General features: G+C 40.8%; 1 protein-coding gene across 2 annotated transcripts in view; it reads right to left on the bottom strand.

The window, feature by feature from the left end:
- The window catches only part of zbtb16b (zinc finger and BTB domain containing 16b), a 28,818-nt gene extending 5,542 nt beyond the window's left edge, over positions 1-23,276 (bottom strand). The window contains exons 1-5 of one of the 2 annotated variants that reach the window (XM_084717912.1): positions 23,148-23,276; positions 19,477-20,756; positions 14,182-14,279; positions 11,789-11,875; positions 712-882 (exon numbers count right to left, since the gene is read on the bottom strand). In XM_084717912.1, coding sequence (XP_084574038.1) covers positions 712-882; positions 11,789-11,875; positions 14,182-14,279; positions 19,477-20,660 — 1,540 coding nt within the window. In that variant the 5' untranslated portion in view covers positions 20,661-20,756; positions 23,148-23,276. The remainder of the gene's footprint in view (positions 1-711; positions 883-11,788; positions 11,876-14,181; positions 14,280-19,476; positions 20,757-23,147) is intronic. The other variant, XM_084717913.1, reaches the window with a different exon arrangement.
- Between the last annotated feature and the right edge of the window lie 212 nt (positions 23,277-23,488).

The following is a 23,488-nucleotide window of genomic DNA, read 5'->3' as shown; positions in this document are numbered from 1 at the left end:
TGACTACATTTTTGACTACATCTTCGAAATATGACACTTTTCATGGTAATACTCTGTGAAGTGTGTCTGACATACAGGCCAAGAAAGAAACACATACAAAACTGCACTGTTTATATTGATAAAAATTTTGAGGAAAAAAAGGTTTGTAGAACTCAAACTTTTGATGATGCGACCAGTTTTTTTAGTACATGAATGCAGTATTTTCATTATTTGATTTTCAAGAAATCCAAACTTAATCAGATTAGATAACATTTTTTGTAATCCAATAGATTATGTTACTAACTACAAAAATTGGCTTGTAATTTGTAGGGATGTCACGATACATCAATTCAGTGTTCAATGATCCGGTATAATCAATGCAAAATGAAAATATTGATCTCTGGAAGACTTCAGTCATAAAAGTGTTGAATCGTAATTTAGTTTTGTTTTATAAATGTAACGTAAATGTGTTAAATAGATATATGATATTGTCTGATATTGATTGCAGGTCTCTGAACTTAACTGAATTGAATCAAAATTGTATCGTGGCAAACTTTGTGATATCAGTAAATATTGTATTGTTGTCCAGAGAATCAATATAATATTGTATTATGATGACACTTGTGATTTACACCCGTAGAAACTTTTTATTCAGTAACTGACTACGTTCCAAAGTTATCTGACCCTGCCCCTAACGGATAGCGATGCTGGCGCAAACGATCCGTGTCTTACCCGTGTGCGAGCGCAAGTGTCTTTTGAGGGTGGTGTGGCTGGGGAATGGGCGCTCACAGTGGCTACAGATGTAGCTGTGCATGCCTGCGTGGACCTCCATGTGCTGCTGCAGGGCCTTCTGGGTCTGGAAGCGCTTTGCACACAGCAGACAGAACACCGCCATGTCAGTCCCTGGAGAACGCACAAGACACAGACACAGTTATTTCAGTACCATACACAGACAGGGCCTTAAGTGGGGAAACTGGGTCACTTCAACTTTGTGTGAGTCCTCTGAGGGAAAAGCTTCTTTCAAAGAGCAAGTGCCTCTACCTAAACTAACTCCCCTAAAAGCCCAGAGGCACTTTCAACTGTGAGTCTTTATGCGTTCTATTTTAAACCATGAAAGTCATTGTTTTCTTTAAGAATTTCCCACACAATGCACAGCATGCCAATCACACAATCAATGGCTCCTTCCTGGTGTGTTAGATGTGTAATTATTCTCTTCATTCCCCATCAGGAGTCAGCTCCAGCCTGTGAAGTCCTCTGTCTCTGTGCTCAAAGAGCGGCTGATAGTAGCTCCACCCTAAATGATGCCTACACTATGCGCTCTGTGCAGAATGTTAAGTAGTGATATCAAGCCATTAAAGGCAGGACTGCAGGAAAAAACACAATCCAGTTTAATCCTGTGTGTGACCTGGCATCTCTTTGGGGCTGCTTTCCTGTTGCACAGAGTGTGGAGAGGAATACAGATAGGGAGACGCTGGCAGGGTAGCTCAAGTCAAAATGGCTATGTGAAGAAGATCCATTGGCTGTCATACAGTCAACACTTGATCTACAGGCGGTGTACGCCAGCTCTCAAAATCCATCCTGGCATCCAGACCGATGCAAATTCATATGTGTGGTAAGACTGAGGGACTGGTTAATCAGCTGCATTGGACATAATGTGCATGTCCTGGAGAGTGAGGCTTTAATGTGAGATTATGAGGTCCTTATTTCTCTGTCTGCTCAGGTTGCAGATCATTTACAATGCTAGCAGGTCCCATTGCTCCTGACTCAGATTCAATCAGACATCTCCAGCGGAGGATCATTAGTAAACAGAGGACTGTGCCAGCACTTCATTGGAATTCAAGTGGGGTTGCTGTGTCGCATTTAAAATGCAGTCTGATGAGGTCCACTAAATCAAATCATTTGTTACTGTTATTGAAGTGCCTTGAGGCAACTGGCAATTAAATTGGAATTAACGCAGGGAAAGGGATACAGCACACTCATACTAAGAGGGAAGAGTGTCAGACACTCGCTTTAGGTTCTATCAAGTTAACAGACAAGCCTGTTCAAAGTGGAAAGAAAACAAATCAAGAAAATTCACATTTTCTGGGATAAATCAGAAACATTCACTGGGTATTGTTTACTAATCCACGTATCACAATTTGCTCAAACAAAGCAAAGACTTTACATTTCACGGATAAACTACAATTTGGCACAGCAGCAGCTCCTCTTTGAAATTATGCCTCTTTTCGAGCCCCGTTTTGAAATTTCAGCACTAATAGAGCTGATCATTCGTAATCATTAACAGAAAGGAGACAGGATGAAAGACATTCCCTGATCTTAACAATCCTGCAGGGAGGCGATCCGCTGGAATGAACTGCACCTGTTCAGGGGCTTTAGCCTGTGGACTTTTGCACAAAGGGCACACAATGAGGTTCAGGCCCTCATTGACCAAGCCCATTAGTCATAGGCTCCTCACGCAACTCCTACAATCCCTGTCTTTATGCTGTCGCCTAATGACCAAGGCCCTTTCTCACCCACAGATCACAATATTTTAGTTGAAGACAAAAGACCCTCCATTCTCAACGCCTCTGCACCCTCCCCACTCCCCTCATCCGCTGACCATACAGGAAATCCTTTCACCGTCTGACCAGCTTCACTTTCTGCCTGAGTCATACCTAACTAAGCCAGTTCTCTATGCACAGTGGAGTCTGGGTAATGATCTATCTGAAGCACAAAATGCAGTGACCTGAGCTGTGAAGCCTTGATCCACTTTAACCAGTTTGTCTGGTAATCTGTGCTGCAGCCAGCAGGGGGAGTGCTTTCTGTTCCAATGTGTCCAGCTTAGTTTAGCTGCAGCCTTCAACCAGCTGAATAACATATTATCCACCTTGTAGATACTTCAAAGCTACTTTAATCAATCCTCTCTGCACTCTGGCTTTATTAACTATCATATCTTGTAAATGCTTGTCTCAATGCAGCCTGCGTACTTTGTTCTGTCTGCTCTGAAAGTTTCAACATCCCAGTTTTTCTTTTGTGGAGCTAAAGCGTTACTCCCTGACACACTCGCACAGTCGTACAGATGTATATCCTGATCCTTCTGTCACCAGCAATACTGAAACTTGAGTCAAGAAATGTGACAAATATTCTGTCACAAGCATCTCACTCTTGATCTCAGGTTGACACACGGTGACAACAGCTCAGCAGTCGTTTTTTCGGGTTTTTATTCCGCGCGCAGCACCCGACGACACCGCTGAAAATAAAAATAACAAATAATATCTTGAAGTGTAAACAAAAAAAACCTTCGGAGGCAAGGGGGGAAGTGTTTGTATGTGTTAGTGGTGGCATTTCGCCTCGCTGCTGCGCTCTGTTAACTTTTCAAACAAAAAGGATTTGCAGTTGTAGAGTTTTCCAGTAAGCTTTGGTAATAAGTGCAGAGGAGCTTCTTTATGAGAGAATAAGCCCTAAAGTTGGCTGTCATTGCCCCCTGCTTTCTCACCCTTAACCAGACAATGGGCCTGGGATTTGGGTTTTAAGGCACAGAATGACCCCTGACCCTTGGTCCTCAATGGAGTAAATACCATGTAATCAATGGTATTCCTCAAAGGCTGCCGGAGAGTTGACTGAGCATTGTGTTTAGTGGGAGGGAGCCTTAACAGTGGGAATAATGATTTACTTTCAAGCAATTCTTCCTAAGAGGCAGAAATTCTTAACATGTACTGTATGAATTATATGTCTGATCCGCTTGTCTAATGCACAATTAGGCTGCTAATTCAGGATGGTTTTGAGGTTGTTCTGCTATTTCAGCATATCTCTACTAAGAGCATGTGTACGCTCATGTGATTTAACATGGTCTGCCTTCATACATCTGCCACTTATTCAGTCCAACCCGAGGTGGGAGCCAGCCACGCTCTCACGCTGCCTGAGAAACAAAACCATGTGTCTAGGCAACCAGATAGGATCATGGTCCTTGTTGGGGTGAAGTGTTCGGGCTAATCCCTTCATTCACAAATAAGCGCAGCCTGTTTCTTTTCAAGCGGCAAACAAAAGTTTTCCCACCCTGAGAATCTGGGAGTAAACCCACTGCAAATTGAACAAGAGATTGTATTCAGTGACGACCGCAAATCTGTATAATTTCTTCTGTGTTAATCTTAACTTCAGAGTCCCGAGCCCACCAATTAAACTGATTGATTCGGGAATAATTTGGCTTTTATGTTTGCTGAAATATATGGAAATAAAACATTTAATATGAACTAAAGCTGCAATCATTATTCAATTAATTGATTATTTGTCAACTATTAAATTAATTTCCAGCTATTTTCATAATAGATGAATTGTTTTGGGTCATTTATTTAAGAAAAAATGTCCAAATTCTCATATTCCAGCCTATAAAATATGAATATTTTCTGTTTTTTTTTTAGTATGTAGTAAAGTATGTAGTAAAGTATGTATTTAAGTATGACAATGAAATGAATTTGTAGGGTGGCAACTGACAATTATTTTTATTGTTGATTATTTTCTCAATTAATCCATTAACAGTCAAAACTGTCCATCAGTGTTTCCAAAAGCCCAAAATGAAGTCCTCAAATGTCTTGTTTTGTCCACAACCCAAATATATTCAGTTAACTGTCATAGAGAAGTAAACAAACCAGAAATTATTTATATTTAAGAAGCTTTTGTCATAGAAAATGACTGAAACCAATTAATCTATTATCAAAATACTTGCCGATTAATCTAATAGTTGACAACTAATCAATCAATTGTAGCTTTAATTAAACCAAGTGCCAAATATTTTTAAAATTGATTAATTGTTCTGACTCATTTTTTAAGAAGACACATCGAAATTCTCTGATTTCAGCCTCACAAATGTAAATATTTTCTGTTTTTTCAGTTTCACCTTGGGAAACACCATTCTTCACCATTTTCTGACATTTTATGAACCAAACAAGTAATCAGTTCATTAAGAAAATGATCAACAGATGAATTGAAATGGAAAATAATTGTTAGCAGGTTTCTGCAGGTTTCAGCAACTTGAAGACTTTTTAAGACAGTTATAAATGCTAAAATGGTTTAAGACCATTTTACAACCTTTCTGGCTAAAAGGTACATTGTTTTTTTTAGCAATGTCTGAATCAGGGAATATAGTTTGAAACAGCTCATCTGTCTTAATTACTGTTAAATGACTAATGCTACTGGGTAACTGGTGTGCTACACATTTAATGGCAAGACCGAACAATTTAACGTTATAAAAGTAACTTTAAATTCATTCATCCAAACAATTTGAGACTTGCCAAATCAGATTTAAGTAGAATTTGATAAAAAGCTAAATGAATGTCCACCTGCTATCATTTGTTTTGCATAGCTTTCACAATTTATAATATTACATCATGTCTACCAGCCATATTACATGCATTGTAATGTGAAGACACTATAAACAGTGTCCTAAGGCCATGCTCAGCGTACACGCAGCACTGTGTGCTCTCTGTCTGCTGGCTCCCTGATATGACTCAGTTAAACATACACAGTCATGCAGGCTACATTATGTGCTGGACCTCACATGACCCTGTGCATTCATGCTACTGTAAGTGTTCATGCAGACAGCTCCCTGCTCCCTGTAGATGTGGCTGCTGTACTGGCGCACACACATGCGCGCGCACACACACACACACAAACGCTACAGTACCTTAAACAACCCCGGGCGCTCATCAGCAGACTGCTAATCTACCCGAGTGAGGAACAACCGACTTAATAATTAATGCAACAAGAGATACGTTGCTCGTGTTTAACCACCATTCCATGGATCGGTTCGTTAAGGTCACACACCGTTTCATTCGCCTCGATTCCTAGAATGTTTACAATATTTTTCCTGTATCTGCTGTTATAATTCACTCCTACTTGAAATGACAGGGCATCCTGGGGCTTTGTGTATCGTGACAGTCAGTGCAAATAAATACTGGGTCACAATGGCCAAACAGAGCACAGTTCAATTCAGTTTAAGGCTTGTATGAATTACAACTGGGTATTAACAGGAGGGTGCAGGATGATGACGGACACGCAATTAGGCGAGCTAAAAGGTCTGCATTAAGAGGGCTGCATTATAAAGCCGGAGCTGTATCTGAATGGACTACAGGACTGTTTAATTAGGGCTCAGACAGAAGGTAATATTATTCACTTGATGAGGCAGCCTGTAATGTGTGGAAACAGCGGCGGTGCAGCTGCTGTGAGTACACAAAAGCAGCACTCTTATGGCCTTTGCCTCGAAGGCAAGGTGGCAAAATGGTCGGCCGGCGTGGTTTGAAGCATATACAGTCAATTTCTGTGCGTGCTGGAGATAAGCCGCAGTCTTGGGTTTTCCAAAATTGAAAGCTCGTTGCCCCAGAGCCTCGACTTGCTCTGATGAAACAAACCCCTTTGTTGTGCGAGCAATTCGGAGACAGATCCATTCTTTTATTTTGGGCGCTGACAAGTAGGTCAGAGGAGACTATGACAGTGCTGTGGTGAGGAGTAAACAGCAGCACATGATGTTGTTTTCCTCTCCAGTCCTGGCATCCAACACCAGCAGCAATCCTCTCGCCCTCAGGAAGTCCTCACATACCCCCTACCCCCGTCCCTTCCCACAGTCCACACCGCCCCCAACCCCCACCCCGCCTCTTTGATCTCTAACTCCAGCAACCCACGGCCATTCACCTCTGACATATCAAAATGGTTAAAGAGACTTTCACTGTAGTCAGCGTTGCCAGATTGCCTCAGAGTAAAAGGTCCCCCCCAAAAGTAGTATTATTTCCCCTCTGGAGGAGGTGGACAGCAGTGGTGCAGCTGCTGAGGTCTGACAAGTGTTAATCTGCTAAGAGGAAACTCATTTGGCCCACTGGTTATGCCACATGGCAAATTAAAGCCGACGCTGCATGATCTGTACTGTGTTTTTTAAGGAGAATTAAACCCAGGTTGTAAATCTTTGCGTTAAGTTGGAGCAAATGTCATAGTTTCCTCACATAACCTCCACACAGCTGATTAAATTACCTGTAGCTCATGTCTGCAAGAGCTCACCATAAGTGTCAGTAAAAAAAGGGTCATGCGTCACAGCAGAGCGAGCTGAGATCACGACAAAATGAGAGAGTAATGCCCTCCTGTAGCCTGCTCTGGATACACGGCCAAGCTGAAACCGAGCTCTGGATGTTTACAACTCAGGGGAAGATGAGGGTAGAAACTTCTGGGCATCGTTAACACCCCTCCATGTCCACATCCATTAAGTATTCATACTGTGTGTGCCACCTGGAGTTACAGTTACATGCCAATGCTCCTGAGAGGGTTATCACCTTTCTCTGACAGTAGCAGAAAAGGTGTGGATTCAGACACTGGCAGGCATATGGACCGTCTGACAACAATACAGCTTTTTTTTTTTTTGTCACAGTTTGAGTCAAACACGTGTTGTTAAATCTTTCACACTTTGAGCTAATGAGATAATATTCAGGAGTAAAGTGCCACTTCACTACCATACTTAGTGAGGCTTTATAGGATGTCATTGGCTTTATCAATCATGATAAAGTAGTAATCAATGTTGTGAAGAACAGTGTTAACCTCGTCCCCTCCCGCCTCCCGATCGTAGATCCATATTTGTCTTTTATATGGGGGACAGAGGATCTTAAGGGAAGGATAGCAGGTCAACCGTATATGCAGCGTATGAGTGGTAAACATCATTCAAGAGCTGGGAAACTGAAAATTAATTCAAGATGAAGCACTTTTCTACTCAGAAATTTACAATAAACATTATGTTGTAGTTAGTCACCTGTTCAAATTTTGAAAAAGAAAAAAAAAAGAAAATGAGTAATGTTTTGATTTATCATCATCTTTCCATCTGAATTTTGGTGGTGGCTAGTCTGAAGTTTCCTTAGGCTAGCAATGAATGCCAAATCTATAAAAAGAATGTCTCTGAGAAAGAAAAAAATAACAGTTGCAGCACAAGACAGTTTTTTTTTTCTTTTTAGGCCAAAAATGGCTCTTTGGACAGTAAACGCTGAAGATCCCTGGCTTAGAGCATTACAGACTGAAGTGTATGATGGTCACTGCCAAACTCAACTCTGCCTCATCAGTTTTTGGGTTGATGACATTTGTTACACAGATTTGGTGCAAATTCTAACATTTTTTACCACCAGGATCTTGAGGAACACCACAAAAATTAATGCTGAGATTTGGTATCAAAAACTTTCAAAATTTGGTGATTTTATTTTTTATTTTTTATTTTTTTTATTTTTTTTTTTTTACGAATGCACTTAATTTTATTTTTAGTTGTATTCAGTTTGCCATCTTTTCATCTCACTGTCCCAATGCCTTTTTTTTCATAAAAGCCCCTCTAGGGATGGGTGTTGCAAATCAGCATTCGTTACAAACGCTACGATACTTGCATCGGATAGCTGTTTTCAGCTTGCTTATGTATACTGTATTGTTCCTATCAAATAAACCATAAATAAATTGATTTCACTGACTTCACATGAGTCTTAGTTTTTCAGTCATAACAATCTTATACAACTCCAACACTGATTAGAGATCTCAGTGTGCAGAAACATTTAAATAAACAATTTTTAGAATAAGCACACATTTATGCAAAAATTTGCACCTTTCCAACACCAAAATTTAGGCTAACTTTGGAGCATTATTTAGCCTGTTTCCCAACAAGCCAGTACCAGAGTTTTAAAAGTGAGCCCATTCAGCCAGGTTTATCTTATCTGACAGTTGGTGTTTATCTGACATTATTATTATTATTATTATTATTATTATTATTATTGTTATTATTATTGTTATTATTATTATTATTATTGCAGACGAAAAACTGGATCATGGGTTTATTGACTTTAAAGCTACTACAAGAAACTTTTATTTTGTTTATTTTGGCGGCCTTTGGACTAAAGCAGTAGTGTTTCCAATGCCATAACCACAAAATTTAAAATTATGTAAATAAATATCTCCACTAGTTTCTTTTTAACTGGATAATGTATTACTCACTGTAACTTTTTCTGGGAAAATGGAGGCTTGTGAAATCTGATTTAAAGGAGAATCCGACCCAGCGGAAGGAATTAAGAATAATTATATATCAATATCCGATCTTCTTGCAGATGGTCTTGCTAACTTATGTAGGTCATATATAGAGCATAGATATATATATATAGAGAGCAGTAATAAGAGACTGTTTCACAACAAGTTAAAAAGCCCTTGCGGTAGCTTTAAAATAGGCTGCAACTAACTTACATTTTTGGCACTTTGCTTAAAAAATTACCAAAATGATTAATTGATTATCAAAATGTTCTGTCAATCGACTAAACAATTAATCTCGTGTCAGCTCTACTTTAAAAAAGGCCAACCAGCCCTAAGATATACATGCTATCGTAAGTCATTAAAAGTTTTATTTACTGAGATACTTTTTTAAGTTTTCTTCAGAGGGTGTCAAAGTGAGTCATGTTGACAGAGAATACACATAAACCAAAAAATGCTAAAATGTAGACATACAACCTGTCAGCCGCAAGTTGTTCTTATATTGATTTATTTTTATGGATAATGACTGATACATAGTTTAATGTATTTTAGATTAAAGTCTGTGAGTTTTATATTTCGCCTGACTACATGACCAATATCTCCCCAGGGATAATGGAGCTTAAGTTGATAAAGTATAAATTAAATACTTTTTAATCATCAATACAGTCAACTTACAAATCTTCTGTTACAAATCTTTGCCTTGATTTTATAGCTTACAAACATTTTGCTTCCTTTATATATCGTTTTCTCTGTCTGCTATCTCCTTGTTTTTTCACTTCTCCTCTTGCTATAAAATACATTGTAACTTATGTTTTGAAATATAAGTTTGCTTCTAATAACACAGAAGTGTGGAAATGTGGGCATTAAAAATTGATTTAAAAGATGAAAACGACTTCAGTTCCTCAGGCAGGTTGTTCCAGACTATAAGAGCCAAGATTGCAAATCACAAGTCACCATCCAGGTTTGTGCAGCCGCTCGGCCAAAAAAACAACTTTTAAGAAAAAATATTTGGATTCGTCCTGATGCCACCTGTTAATACCAGACATTCACTGGGCAAGATAAGTTGCAATACATTTTGTTAATGAGGGATTATTGAAAAACAAAAGGTGTTCGTGTTGTTGTGGAGTGTAAGTGTAAATAATTCCACAGGCACTCTCCGGCAAGCAGGAGGTGAGGATAGTATGTCTGTGAAACTGTAATGCTGGCACTGTGTAGCTACGGCTGTGGCAAAGTGGCATCCAGTGGGTCTGGATGCCAGGAGATATTAGTGGGTGATATGTGAGAGGGCCTCCCACCTCCCTGTTGATAAATTATGGAGCATCATGACAGGAACAGTTTAACCCAGCCAGCATGACAGGCAAGTTTAGACCCATGATCACAAGTCCTGTAGTCACGGCTTACTCAACAGCTCAATGCAGGCTGGCCAGGTTAAAGGGAGAGTTCGGATTGTTTCATCTGGGGTCATATGAGGTACTTGCCGATAATCAGTATATTAGTTAAAGTGGATGGTGGTAAGGCTGCAACTAGTGATTATTTTTGTCAATTAATCTCTTGATTATTGTCAAAAAAGGTTGATCAGTGTTTCCCAAAGCTCAAGATGATGTCTTTTTTTTTTGTCCATAACACAAAGTTATTTAATTTACTGTCATAGAACTGAAGAAACCAGAAAATATTCACATTTAAGAAACTAGAATCAGAGATTTTAAACCTTTTTTTCTTAAAAAATATTCAAATGGATTAATCAGTTATCTAAATAGTTGTCAATTAATTTAATAGTTGACAACTAATTGATTAAACCATTAATCGTTGCAGCTTTAGATGGTGGTCGGTACAAACCCAGTTAGAGAGAAGCAGAGAGGAGTACCAACACAGAAGCTAAGTAATGAACTATTGTGGACAGGATCAGTAACAAAATGCATTTTAGACACCTAAAAGAAGACCTACCTAAAAAACCAATATGAGTTGAAATGTATGCTATATCTAGAATATTTTCACTTTTTGATGGGAAATCGCTGTCATCAAGACAACATATTGCTCTCTCTAAACCAGCCAACTCTAAAGGTCAAATCAGTAATTTTGCCTTGCAAAACACAGGACTTGCTGGTCTACTGCTGCCTCGATCAGTGAGTTTGTTTGTGTTATTGTGTGACGTCTGTGTTTCAAAATGATACTTTGCATTCACAGAAATCACCCAAAAACACAAACTGACAGATCGAGGCAGCAATAGACTGGAAAATCTTGTCTCCTGCAAGGTTACATTACTGATTTTGCCAATGGAGTTTGGTTGGTGTGGAGAGAGCAATTTTTGGCTTCTTTAAAGGTGATTTCTTTTCAGAAAAGGCTGTGCAGTGAAAATATTCTTAATATGTCCTACAATTGGACTGATATAGATTTTTTTTTTCGGTTAACCTTTTTTAAGTGGCTAAAATACCTTTTTGTTGCTGACCCTGTCCACAGCAGTACATTAACATCTGTGCTGGTGCCCCTCTCTACATCTCCAAACTGGGGGCGCATCGACTGTGATCTACTGAAGGTAATACACCGACTAACTACAAGTACTTCATAAGACTCCGCATGAAATAATCGGAATTATCCCTTAAACCTGGGTAGCATGCATTCAGCTGTCGTGTAAGCTGTAACTACAGGCTTGATCATGTGTCTAAACCTCCCTGTAATACTGGCTGGGTTAAACTGTATGGATAAGTATAACATACAACCCCGCATTAAATAATCTGAAGTATCCCTTTAAACAAAATGAGTGTGTGTGTTGAGGGAGTGTTAGTGCATGCACACGTTTGCAAAGTACCTGTGTGTGTTTGCCTGTGGGCTTCCAGAGCATCCTCTGAGGAGAATGTTGCTCCACACTGATCACACACCAGCGCCTCTGCAGGAGCTGTAGATAAAATCAAATTCATAAGAAGGTGCGTTGATCAGACAGTAAACATGTGTGTTTGTAATTGTAGAGTAAGTCAGTTAATCTAGCATTTAAAGAGAACTGTGGCACAGAAGCAACAAGAGAGGAACAAAGGCGCCCCATTTCAAAAGTCACCCGAGAGCTTTGCTCGTCACACACTTGCGCTTTTCAGGTGTTAACACAAGGAAGCAAATGCACGGAGTACAATGGAGCGGAGGAAAGCGCCATAAAAACACAACTCAGGACAAACAAAGGCACCAGACAGGGTGCAACGGCCCTTCTTCTTGACAAAAAAGAGCCGAGCTGAAGAGTTTTATTTACCGTGCCCTGTTATCAGTCTCTGAACAGTGAGCAGACTGTCTGCCTGAGAGGCCACAGAAGGACTGGGTGTTCTCTCTACAGCAGACGCTTCCCGCCTACGGCACATCCCTTTATCAAAAAAACAGTTCAGAGTCAACACCCCAAATCCCACCGCATACACTGTAACTACAGTTCCCAGTTCACCTTTGGAATGCCCTTGTCTATTGTGATGAAGACATGAAAGAGACAAGTATGCATACTGCTTGCAGAAATGTTCAATCCTTGTTCTGCACTCACCTCACACCTGCACAGACAGACACATAGGACACACACGCACACATTCTCTCTCTCTCTCACACACACGCACACACACATACACACAGCTGTTTGGATGTGGGTTGGCTCTCACAGAGATGTAAATCGGTTGCAGATCCATACTGGCCCAGGGCTCATTCACTGATCTATTTTCTGCTCAGCTGGCTTTAAATGAAGTTAAAATGACTCATTAAAACACCCACAAGCTTTGGGAACTCTGAGCGCTACAGCCTAAATGTGGTCCTCTTTCAACTCTTACGATGCCTCTGTGCTCAGACACTGTGCCACTGTTCCCATTGCCGCACACAAATAACAAAAAAAAAAAAGCCTCAATCTGCTCATTTCTAAAAACAACAATTTTTGAAAACAAACTGTTTCTGTTTTGGAAAGCGTGCGCGTTTTTGTTACACAGAGCAAAAATAAAACTTGGTAGAGAGAGTCGGTCGTCTTATATTGTAGTAACACTAGAGCACAAATGTTGTAGATCCTGATGTTGTGTGACGCTGTCCAGTGTGGTGTGTTGTGTTGTGTGAGATTGTGTGATAAGGGAAGAAGAGAACATAGTGCATTGTCTTGTGCAGTCAAAGGCACGGAGTGTGCTCTCATCCATAAACCATCAAACTGTCTCCAGACGCGGCTGCAATCGTCCTCCATCAAAACACTTTGTCTGGCATACCAAAATAAGAGCCAGCATCGAGCTGAATACCAAATCAGCCCATTAGAGCAGTGGAGCACTCGCTCCTTAGCAACCAGCGGGATCTAAGGCTGCTATACCGAAATACACAGTGACAAAGAAATGAGATCCACATCTCGTTTCTTTTTTTTTTGTAGTATTATGGGTTGACACATCGGGATGGGGAGAGTTTATGCAAAAATTCAAATTAGGTTAAAGGTGCCGCTGTCGTGGATGTTGTTGCGAATTGAAAATCAAAGTCGAGGTCTGAGCGTAAAGCGAGACAATGCGTGTGTTTAGGGTTACGTGGAGGGTATAGAGGAGGGAAAAAAAAAGGGACGACTCAGGTGAAGTTTAGAGAAGCAGATTCTCTCTCATCTGTCAGCAGTATGTCATCCCCAAACAATCCTCAGAGAAAGGCGAGGCGGAGGGGACAGGGACCTCGCCTTGTCTATACACATATTCCGACTGAGGTTTCTGTTTTAGTTTCATTTTTAGTCCCCCCCCTCTCCTCCCCCTTCCCACTCCCCCCTCTGCTCCTCTTTCTCTATTTTGGATAAAGTAGCTGGGAGAGCAGTCAGGTCTGATTAAGTCTGCATTTGGGTACAGTGTGTTCCTGGACACACATCTGCGAGCGAGCCATCACACACGCTTCGGAACACTGGCAGAACACCCAGGCCTGCCGGCAGCTGATGATGTCATCACTCAGAAGGGGCAGAGCTGGCGAGCTGCCAGAGTCTCCGAAAAAACACAGAAACGATTCAAACGGAGAGAGACTAGAGAGGAGAGGAGAGGGAGGGAGAGGTACACAGACCTAAGCATGGAAAAGAAAGCATGATCCAAGTATTCGGAGCAGCACTAACTGGTAGGAGGAGGGTGGAGGGTGGGGGTGGGGGGGTTGTAGTATGAACAGGTGCATTTGAAAGGCCGCACTATCAAGAGGCTTCATAATAAGCAGTGAATACTCTGAGATGAGAGTGTGAGAGTTACTAAGTACCTGTGTGAGAGAGCATGTGCATCCGTAGCCGCATGCTGTCCTGGAAGTGTTTGCCACAGTATTCACAGCCGTGGCCCTTCTCCTCGTTATGCAGCCTCCTGTGGAAAGACAAACACTAAATGTGAGCATGTTAACGGAGACACACAGAGAACAGAGCGAAAAAACGCACTTGTGATAATAAAAGTATCTTGTTTTTTTTTTCCTTTCTGTAAGGTCTCCCAAACCCAGAAGCATCATTGTCCCCGTAACAAGAGGAGCATGTTTTAATTCCGGCAAGAATCCCTCGCTGAATGCAACATCATTAGTGTAAGAGGCCCTTGGAGTTGTGAATCACAACGCATGAATGCTAAAAGAACACAGACAATAGGATATCTGGCTAATTTCAGAGTGCAGACATACGCGTGCCTCCACCCGCCAGCACTGCAAGACACTGGGCATGCACACACACAAACACACACTAAGTGCATGCACGCAAACTCACAACCCCAACATAATGTGCACATGCACACACACACACACACTTCTCCTGTAACTGCAATGAAAAGGAGAAAAGAAGATGATTCGCTGAAGCTCTGCCGGCAGCAAAACCTATCATATCATATCACACACATCCAAGCATGCAAGGCATCTGTACTGTTATCCTTATATCACCCCGCTCACACAGAGAAAATGGCCTCAGAAGAGTCCATGATTAAACACACGCTGTGGTCACGAGAAATCCTGAGAGGAAATTTAACACATGTGAAGTCAGCATGAACATACTCAGGAAAAAGAAACATTTGAGCTTAGAAACACTGACGTTTCCCCCTTTTTTTTTTACTGTATGCTTTAAGATTTGACCGACTTTTAAAGATAATTTCCTTGAGAGTTCATGTGAGACTTTAGTCAACCATGAAGCCGGGATGTGTGTGTTTCCTTTTTCTCTCCACACAAACTGTTTAATACAAGGCAAAAATGTGTCTTGTTATGGTGGCTTAGGGCCGAGGCTCCCAAACTCTGTCATATCACGGACCCCCACAACAGCAGCACATTAGACAGAAGACCCCCAATCTCAGAGGATTCTGTCTTAAGGAAACCTCTCTCATAGTCTTCTTCTTTTTACCTTTAGGTTTTAAGATAATACAGTCTTCATAAACAGTAATCAAACTAGGATCACTAGAAGCTACAATCAATCAAAACTTCCCCAGGAGTTTAAGACACTGACCATGACATCACAAAGTTTGAGTCCAGCTGGGTACATTTGTTGCATTTGATTGTCACGCTCATTTTCTGTCTCCTCTACCAAAATAAAGACACTCACACCCAAAAATATTCAAAAAGGCAAAAATAACAGGAAAAATTAATGCCATCATTTCAATTTCTAGAAAGAATACCATGACATTAATAGATTTTAAGTTAATTAATTTAAGAATACTGAAAACTACTGATCACTGCAGTTAGTTTTATTAGTAGAGGTTTCAATGATCTTTAAATTACTCAAAATACTGTTGTTATAATTTTGTAATGTCAACCACACTGTAAATAGTGTAGGAAATACTGCATGTTTCTAAATTTGGAGTGCAAATTTCTCATTTTTTTTCTTTACTACTTAAGCAAAAAATTCAAACCCAAATCAATATTTTTTTTTGTAGTTTTTCCTACTAAAGGACACACTTCTTTAGGAACCCCACAAAATCAAAAATCTGCTAAAATTCTGCAGTTTTTCAAACTAAACTGTCCCAGGAGATGTTAAAGGTATGCAGTAACTGTCAGGAGATGTTTGAAAACACCACAAAATGTCAAAAATCTGTTAAATTTCCAGTTTTTCATGCTTAAATAGTGCCAGGATGTCCCTGTTTAAAAACACTACAAAATGTCAATCTGCAGATCAGGTGTTATGCTCAGTGACCTGGTTACAGACCTACAACAACTTCATTACATCCTCAAGCAGTGCCACCACAGCAACTCCTTCAACCTGCGGACATGCGCCTGTCTCCATGAGTAAGAAACGCGCATCACTAAATATCCCACAGGATGCTCTGTTTCACCGGGCACTTTCCACACAACTCTGGAGTGGCACGAGGCTGAAATGTCAGCCAGAGGCGCGGATGGAGAGGCACTGTGATCCTAATCACGAGTTAGCTGCAAATCGGGACTTCTGGCTCGGAGATCATCTTGTTTCTAATGATTAGTGATGAGTCAAACGCTGCCAAGCACGCACAATTATAAACATCTGCAATCAAGCTAATGAGAGTTGTCATTGAGCTAGTCGGTAACTTTTTGTGTACGGTGACAAAATCTAAAGTGACAGGCTCGTAAATAAAGGAGAAATAAACAAAAAAAACAACAGAGCGAGTCGTGAAGCAGAAGTTATCCATCATCAAGCTGAAGCGTCCAGCCCGGTCCCTGCTGAGAGGCTCCTCTCTGCTGATGCAAAGGAATGCATATCAAATAGCCTGGGAGACAGCCTGTTGTGTGAGGCACGCTTCTGCACAAATAATCAAACAGAATTTAGAAAATCAGCCTTTGTAAATAACAAGCGTTATGCGACACCAAGGCCTCTTTATATCAAAATCCCTCACAAAGACCCGATTCAAAACTTCCCCGAGACGTCTCACTGTTAAAGACATGAGTGCAGGTGTCCCTGAGAATAAATTATCATATTTCTGTTGCTCCTTCCAGCTTTTTACTCTCAGAGTATTTTAACATGATGGATTCTGAAGACCAAGAGTTCACTTCAGGAGACATGTGTCCAATGCCTCTCTTAATAGCATAATCAACTCCTTGGCATACAGTCATCACACCACACGAGGACACACACACACACACACACACACACACACACACCCTTCACATCTTTTATTAGACATAACACATGTTTGTCAGTAAAAAAATCTGCACAATGAGCGAAGCAGGGCTGGTTTTTACAGCTCTTTCTTTTGTCTTTAAAAAGTGATTATTAGGCTTTGGATCCCAGCTGGATTCACATTTTAATTTAGTTTCATTTTCCAATTACTTAAGATACTAAAATAGATTTAAAATACACTGTAATGGTGTTGGAAAGTGGGTATCACTTAACAATAAGTCTACCCTTTATAAATTACTTAGAAATCGTTTAGAATAATAAGATGCTACAACCTGTTGCTTGCCAAATAGTGAGCCCATATTTATCTATACTGTTAAGCCTTAATATGCTAAAGTAAAGTTACAGAAAAGTAACACTTTAAAATAAGTCTACCCTTCTTAAATGTTTTATAAATGTCTATAATTAGGTTGTAAACACTTGATAAATCATTAATAAGATGTTACAACACATTACATAAATAGGGCAACAGTGACCTACTGCTTGCCAAATAATGAGCCCACATTTATCCGTACGATAAAGCGTCAGATCTCAGTTAGCTTCTCCTAGTCAAGAGGTTTCATCTAGCATATCAAATTAACAGACGTAACACTTGTTTGTCAGTTAAAATGTTGCACAGTGTGTGCTTTTTCTTTTGACTTTAACAAGTGATTGTTCAATTTTGAACCTAACTGGATTCACGTTTTCATTTATCTCCTGTTTCCAGTACTTAAGATATTGAAATATATTTAAAATACGCTGTAATGCTGTGGAAAAGTGTGAACCTCTTCAAGATAAGTCTACCATTATAAATAATTTATAAATGGTTTACAATTAGATTGTAAACACATTATAAATCATTAATAAGCTGTTACAACATTGGATAAATAGGGCGACAGTGATCTGTTCTTTGCCAAATAGTGAACCCACATTTATCTGTACTGTTACGCCTCAGATTTTGTTTACTTAGCTTACGTTCTCTTCACCTAGTCAAGAAGTTTAATTTGGCATATCAAATTAACAGACATATGTTCGTCAGTAAAACTGAAGCACAAGTGTTGTTTTTCCCAGCAAAAGGCCATCTTTCTTTTGGCTTTAAATTATTGGATTTTGGACCTCAGCTGGAACCACATTTACATTTAGTTTCCCATTACTTAAGAACGTATATTAAAAATAGACTGTAATACTGCAGAAAAGTGGGTAAACACTTTATAAATCATTAATAAGCTGTGACAACACATTAGACAAAAAGGGTAACCGTGACCGGTTGCTTGCCAAATAGTGAGCCCTCATTTATCTGTGCTGTTCAGCTCAGATCTCATTGCTTGCTTGGTTTACGCTGTCTTCTCCGTCAGCAGCATTTATACCTGTCAGCTTCATGAGTGAATAACATGTAACCACTGTCCATGTTTTAATAGTCAAAAAGATGCATCAAATTACCAGATTCATACACAAAGCTTGTTTTGTCTTTATATTTTTAACATGCACCATTTTAAACATTATAATAAGGCTCCCTTTTGCCTTCTAAGTCACAGGGTTTCTACACCTTTTCTGAAGTCAAATTCAAGCTTTTTTCCAAAAATTTAAGATGCATTTTCAAGCCTTTTCAGCATTTATATATTTATATACATATACTCAAAATTAATATTTAAGTCATTCACACATTCACATTAAATGATGTTACTGTGCTATAAACAACCAATATTAAGTTTTATATTAGCATTCTACAGAAGGATGACAAATTAAAGGAAAACTCAGCATAGTTTCAAAATGTGTCACCTGTCTGTAATCAACACTGCTTGAGCCAATATCCATCGTATATTATTTCTTTATCTAAATTATTGATTATTCAAGTCAAGTAGCAATTCATTATAAAAGTGATGCAATTAAAATTTCAAGCAGTTTCAATTACTTTATCCAAAATCTGAGCACTTTCCCAACCTTGTAAACACTACATTATGAACATTGTGAACCCTGGAGTCATTCATACTTTACGATATGGCTTCCTTTTGCCAGTTATAAATGTTATAAATGTTAGTGGCAAGCAGTAACCAGATCTTGCCAAATAGTGAGCCCACAACAGTGGCTTTCAGACTGGGCTCTGGGGACCAACCAGGGTCCTTGAGTGGATTATAGGGGGTTCCTACATGGCTGTTTTGATTGATTGTAATTTATTGTGATTCTAGTTTGATCATTGACTGTGACTATCAAGATTTTGTCATCTTAAAAACTAAAAATTAAAACAAAATATTCTCAGTTTTGGGGTCAGTAGTCTAATGTGTCTCTGTTGACATGATAAAGTTTGGGAACCCCTGCATTAGAAAACTTGTTAATTAATGACTTATGAAGCATTTACAACCTAATTAATAACCTGATTATGAACCATTAATAAATCAGGACAGTCTTATTTTGAAGTGGTACTGAAAAGTGTAAAAATAAATGTGTTTTTGTTGGCGGTTGTGTGTCCATGTTACCTGTGCTGCTCCATGGCCTGTCTGCTGTGCAGCTGGAGCCCACACTCTCCGCAGCACTGCTGGCCCTGAGCCTGGCCCTCGTGCCTCATCCCTGCTGCAAACTGGCCCAGCCGGCTGAGGAGCTCTCTGTGCAGCAAGCCCTGGTGCAGCAGCCCGCCATAGGCCCTCGGGTCCAGTGGCACGCCCAGGGACGGGGCCACTGAGACGGACACTGGCAGCATCCCCTCCCCTGTGTGGTTGGAGGACACAGAGTATATGGAAGCCAGATGTTTCTCAGCGATCCCGGGGAAACAGTCGAGAGAGTTCCCCACCACTTGTCCTGCTCCGTCTTCGGGGCTTGTGTGCAGCTCTCGGGCACTGGTGATGACGCTGCCTCTCAGCGGTGTCCCCGGGCCCTCGTCTCTGGGCTGGTCTGACATGCAGCTCCCCTCCCCGGTGCTGGAGGACCTGCCCTCGCAGCCGTTGGTGTCATCCACCTGCATGTTCTCTGATTTGATGTTTCTGGCAGGATCCAGGGCAGAGGTCTGGGATAACTCTGCGCTGTGGTGCTGCTGAGGCTGCTGGGAACTCTCCATGTCCACCTCCGCGTCCAGCTTTGGGCTGGATTCAGGTGCCGCCTTGGGCTCTGGACCAGGAGAGTTCCTCTCCGTCATTTGGTAGAGCGCCAGGTGGTGCAGGGCAGTGGGCGTGGTGCGGGTGGGTCCATCCTGTATGGAATGCTTCTTGGACATCAACATGTGCCTCCAATGGCGGGCGCGGCTGTGGTCGGTGTGTTCTCCGGAGCTGTGGTTCCTCACTGCCACGTCCTCGCTCTCCTCCGCCTGGATGGTCTCCAGCACCTTCAGGCACTGCTCCTCCAGGTACTCAATCTCCAGGATCTCTGCAGCATACAGCAGGTCATCCAGGTCCTCGGCGGTGGCCTGGAGTGAGGCAGTGTAGGCGTATTCCAGGATCTGCTGGAAGGTCTTGGGGGACAGGAAATCCAGGGCGTAGCGCAGGCTGCTGCGGTGGAACAAGATCTCAAACATTTTGCTGGTGCAGGCCAGGACGGTGCGGTGCGCCGGGAACTCCTGGCCATCCACTGTGATGATGACATCACACAAGGTGCCGGTCAGACGCATCTGATTGGCTCGCTGCAGCAGCGTACTGGGGTGAGTGGGGTTGTGAAGCTGGAGCACACCCATGTTTGTCAGACCCGTATCCACTTCGATGTCTGCTGAGCCCACGCATGAGGTGTGGCTGTCCCGCCTGCTGCACCTGCCTTCAGCTGGTTGTAGTCTCTGGTTTGGGTGGAGGAGAGTACAAATACTTTGTTATTGTGGTTCATTTAAGTTTTCAGGTAGTTGTACTTTTTTACTTTGATGGCTGAAAACCTGTTTCTGTGAAGCCATTCGTCATCTGCTCACAAATTTGCTGACTTCTGCTGCTCATTAACCTCAAAATGAAACAATAAACAGACTTTATTGACCTCCATTTTTATTTTCATACAACAGCATGCTGTGTGTGAAACTTTGTTACTGTTATTTTGCACATGCAGGTCACTTCAGGACCATGACCAGTTCACAATGAAATTTGATTTTGGCCACATTTAAAAAAAATAATGTGAACAAAAAATCAGATCTGAGCAACAAATCAGAACTGAGCACAAAGGCTGGCACAGTTTGAACGTGGCCCATCACACAGGAAAGATGATTCCTTGGTTTATCCATCAGTGCATGTCACGCACAACAGATGTAACAAGACAGAACAGACAAGAGAGGAGGGAGTATCGACTGCCAGAGAAACACCCAGTGGAAACAGGGCAAGTTTTTACATTTATACTTTCTGTACATTTCAGAGCGTGTACTTTTTCACTTTTACTTGAGAAAAAAAGTTGTATCAGTACTTCTACTTTTACATAGTACTTGAGTATAGCATGTGTGTACCTTTGCCTCCTGTGGTTCCTGTTCAGCTCACAACATGATGTAAAGGCAGTTAATTATACTAAGGCAGCAATTAATGATTATTTTTATTGTTGATTAATGTGTTCATTTTCTTGATTAACTGATTCGTTGTTTGGTGAATAACATGACACATAATGGTGAAAAATGTCGATCAAGGCCAAGCTGATGTCTTATTTTGTCCTCAACACACAGATATTCAGATTACTGTCCAAGAGGACTAAAGAAACCAGAAAATGAGTCAGTGATGAACTGACCTGAGATCATTTGAAAAATTCATTGTTAAATCGTAAAATATCCTGTCTCCATGATTGGCTCAAGTGTTAACCTCTTTTGAGGGATCATTGCAAAAATGTGTTACTGTCTGCTCTACATTATATACTCCATATTATATTCTGTATAAAGAATATTTCCCGATATATCGTGACCAGAATTGAAAAAATATTAGGAAAATAAAATAGCAATCTGCATTGGTCCCAAAAATTCAGTATCTGGTGGGCATTAAAGTAAAGAAAACAGAAAATCTTCACATGTGACAAGCTAAAATCAGAGAATTTGGACATTTTTTCCTCCAAAAAAAGACTGCGGATTGATAGGTTGTCATAATAGCTGGCGTTTAATTTAATAGCTGACAACTAATCAATTAATCAGCTAATCCTTGCAGCTCTAAATTATCCTCCAGTGTCCACTCCATGGTCAGTCAGAGGGAATATTTTAAAGAATAAAAATAAATCAAAAAACATAAAATATTCTGTGAGATCTAACCCCCCTGTTGATCTCTTCAGGCGTTTTTATTTCATGCACCAAAACATGTTTATTTATTTTCATTAAGAACCAAAGACAGACAACAGGTCGATAAGCAGCAAAGCAACAGTTTCCATTGCAGGTGATTAGTCTGAGGTCTCGTTGAGAGCGGTCACGTCGCTGTAATAACGTCTGCATACTGAGAGGTGACGGTTCAATTTATCAAGCTGCTCACACACACACTCAGACACACATGCATGCCCTCAACAGGTAGGCCCGCTATTAACAATCGCCTCGGAGGGCTGATTAGTTCATTTAGGCTGCACACGTGCGTGATTAGATGTGTTAAAGACAATTAAGTCGCTCTGATAAAAATCCCTAAATAAGTTATAAAAGTCTGAGACTGATGAAAGCGTGAAAATGAAGCACGCAGACACGTTTCTTCACTCTATTTAAACACCCAAATGACAGAAGTGTGAGTGGTGTGTGATGATGAGTATTGTCGGAGCACTCAGCAGCACCTCGAGTGATGCTGACAGGCTGCATCCTCAACTAACCGCAACATCAGAGCGCATCAGGTGCACACGCACAAATCCACCTTTATTATCCAAACACATTGCGACAAATTAACCCTCCACATGCGCTTATTTCTGCACTGTCTGCACCGCGTCTGTCGTCTGAGAATAAAAGACCTCATTTGATCCTAAATAGTCCACTGATGTCTCGGTGAAGTGGACAGTCTGCGACCCAGTCTGAGCTTAATCAAGTTTGTAACATCCTAAATCCAGCTGCGGGAAAACTTCCGCATGTGTGCTGTCATTAAAATGATAACAACCCGCCACTGTACTGGCGTTATTTAAAATATAAATTGTTCAAATGAGTCTGAAGCTGAAAAGTAGTTCACCGGAGCAGGAATCAGCAGATTAAAAATGATGATGAGCAGAGACAATTATAAAAGTGTCCTCTGTCTGTCCCAGTTGTCCTTACCTCTGTCTCCTAACGTCCTCCGCTGATTATCCAGGCAACATCATGGTTACACATTTCACAGTACCCGCTCCAAACTCAGTCCTGCTCCAAGTAAGCAAATCATCACCCAGCCGCGACAGTCAAACCAGCAGGGGGAAAACACCACTTCCGATGAGTACTTTCAGAATAAAACCTGTCTGGAGAACCACGTGTTGAAATGTTTGTGAACAGGAGAGAATGAGGGGCAGTTAAAATACTGTTAAAAAAAAAAAAAGATGCACATTAACCAATTAACCAATTAACTAACTGACGAAGAGGAAATGCACTGTTAATAAATACATATATATATGTTAAAACCAAAG

Source organism: Lutjanus erythropterus, chromosome 4 (assembly GCF_056507025.1).
Source record: "Lutjanus erythropterus isolate fLutEry1 chromosome 4, fLutEry1.hap2, whole genome shotgun sequence".
Lineage (NCBI taxonomy): Eukaryota > Metazoa > Chordata > Actinopteri > Lutjaniformes > Lutjanidae > Lutjanus > Lutjanus erythropterus.
Note: the sequence above shows the minus strand (reverse complement) of the source record. Positions and strands in the feature narration are given on the sequence as shown.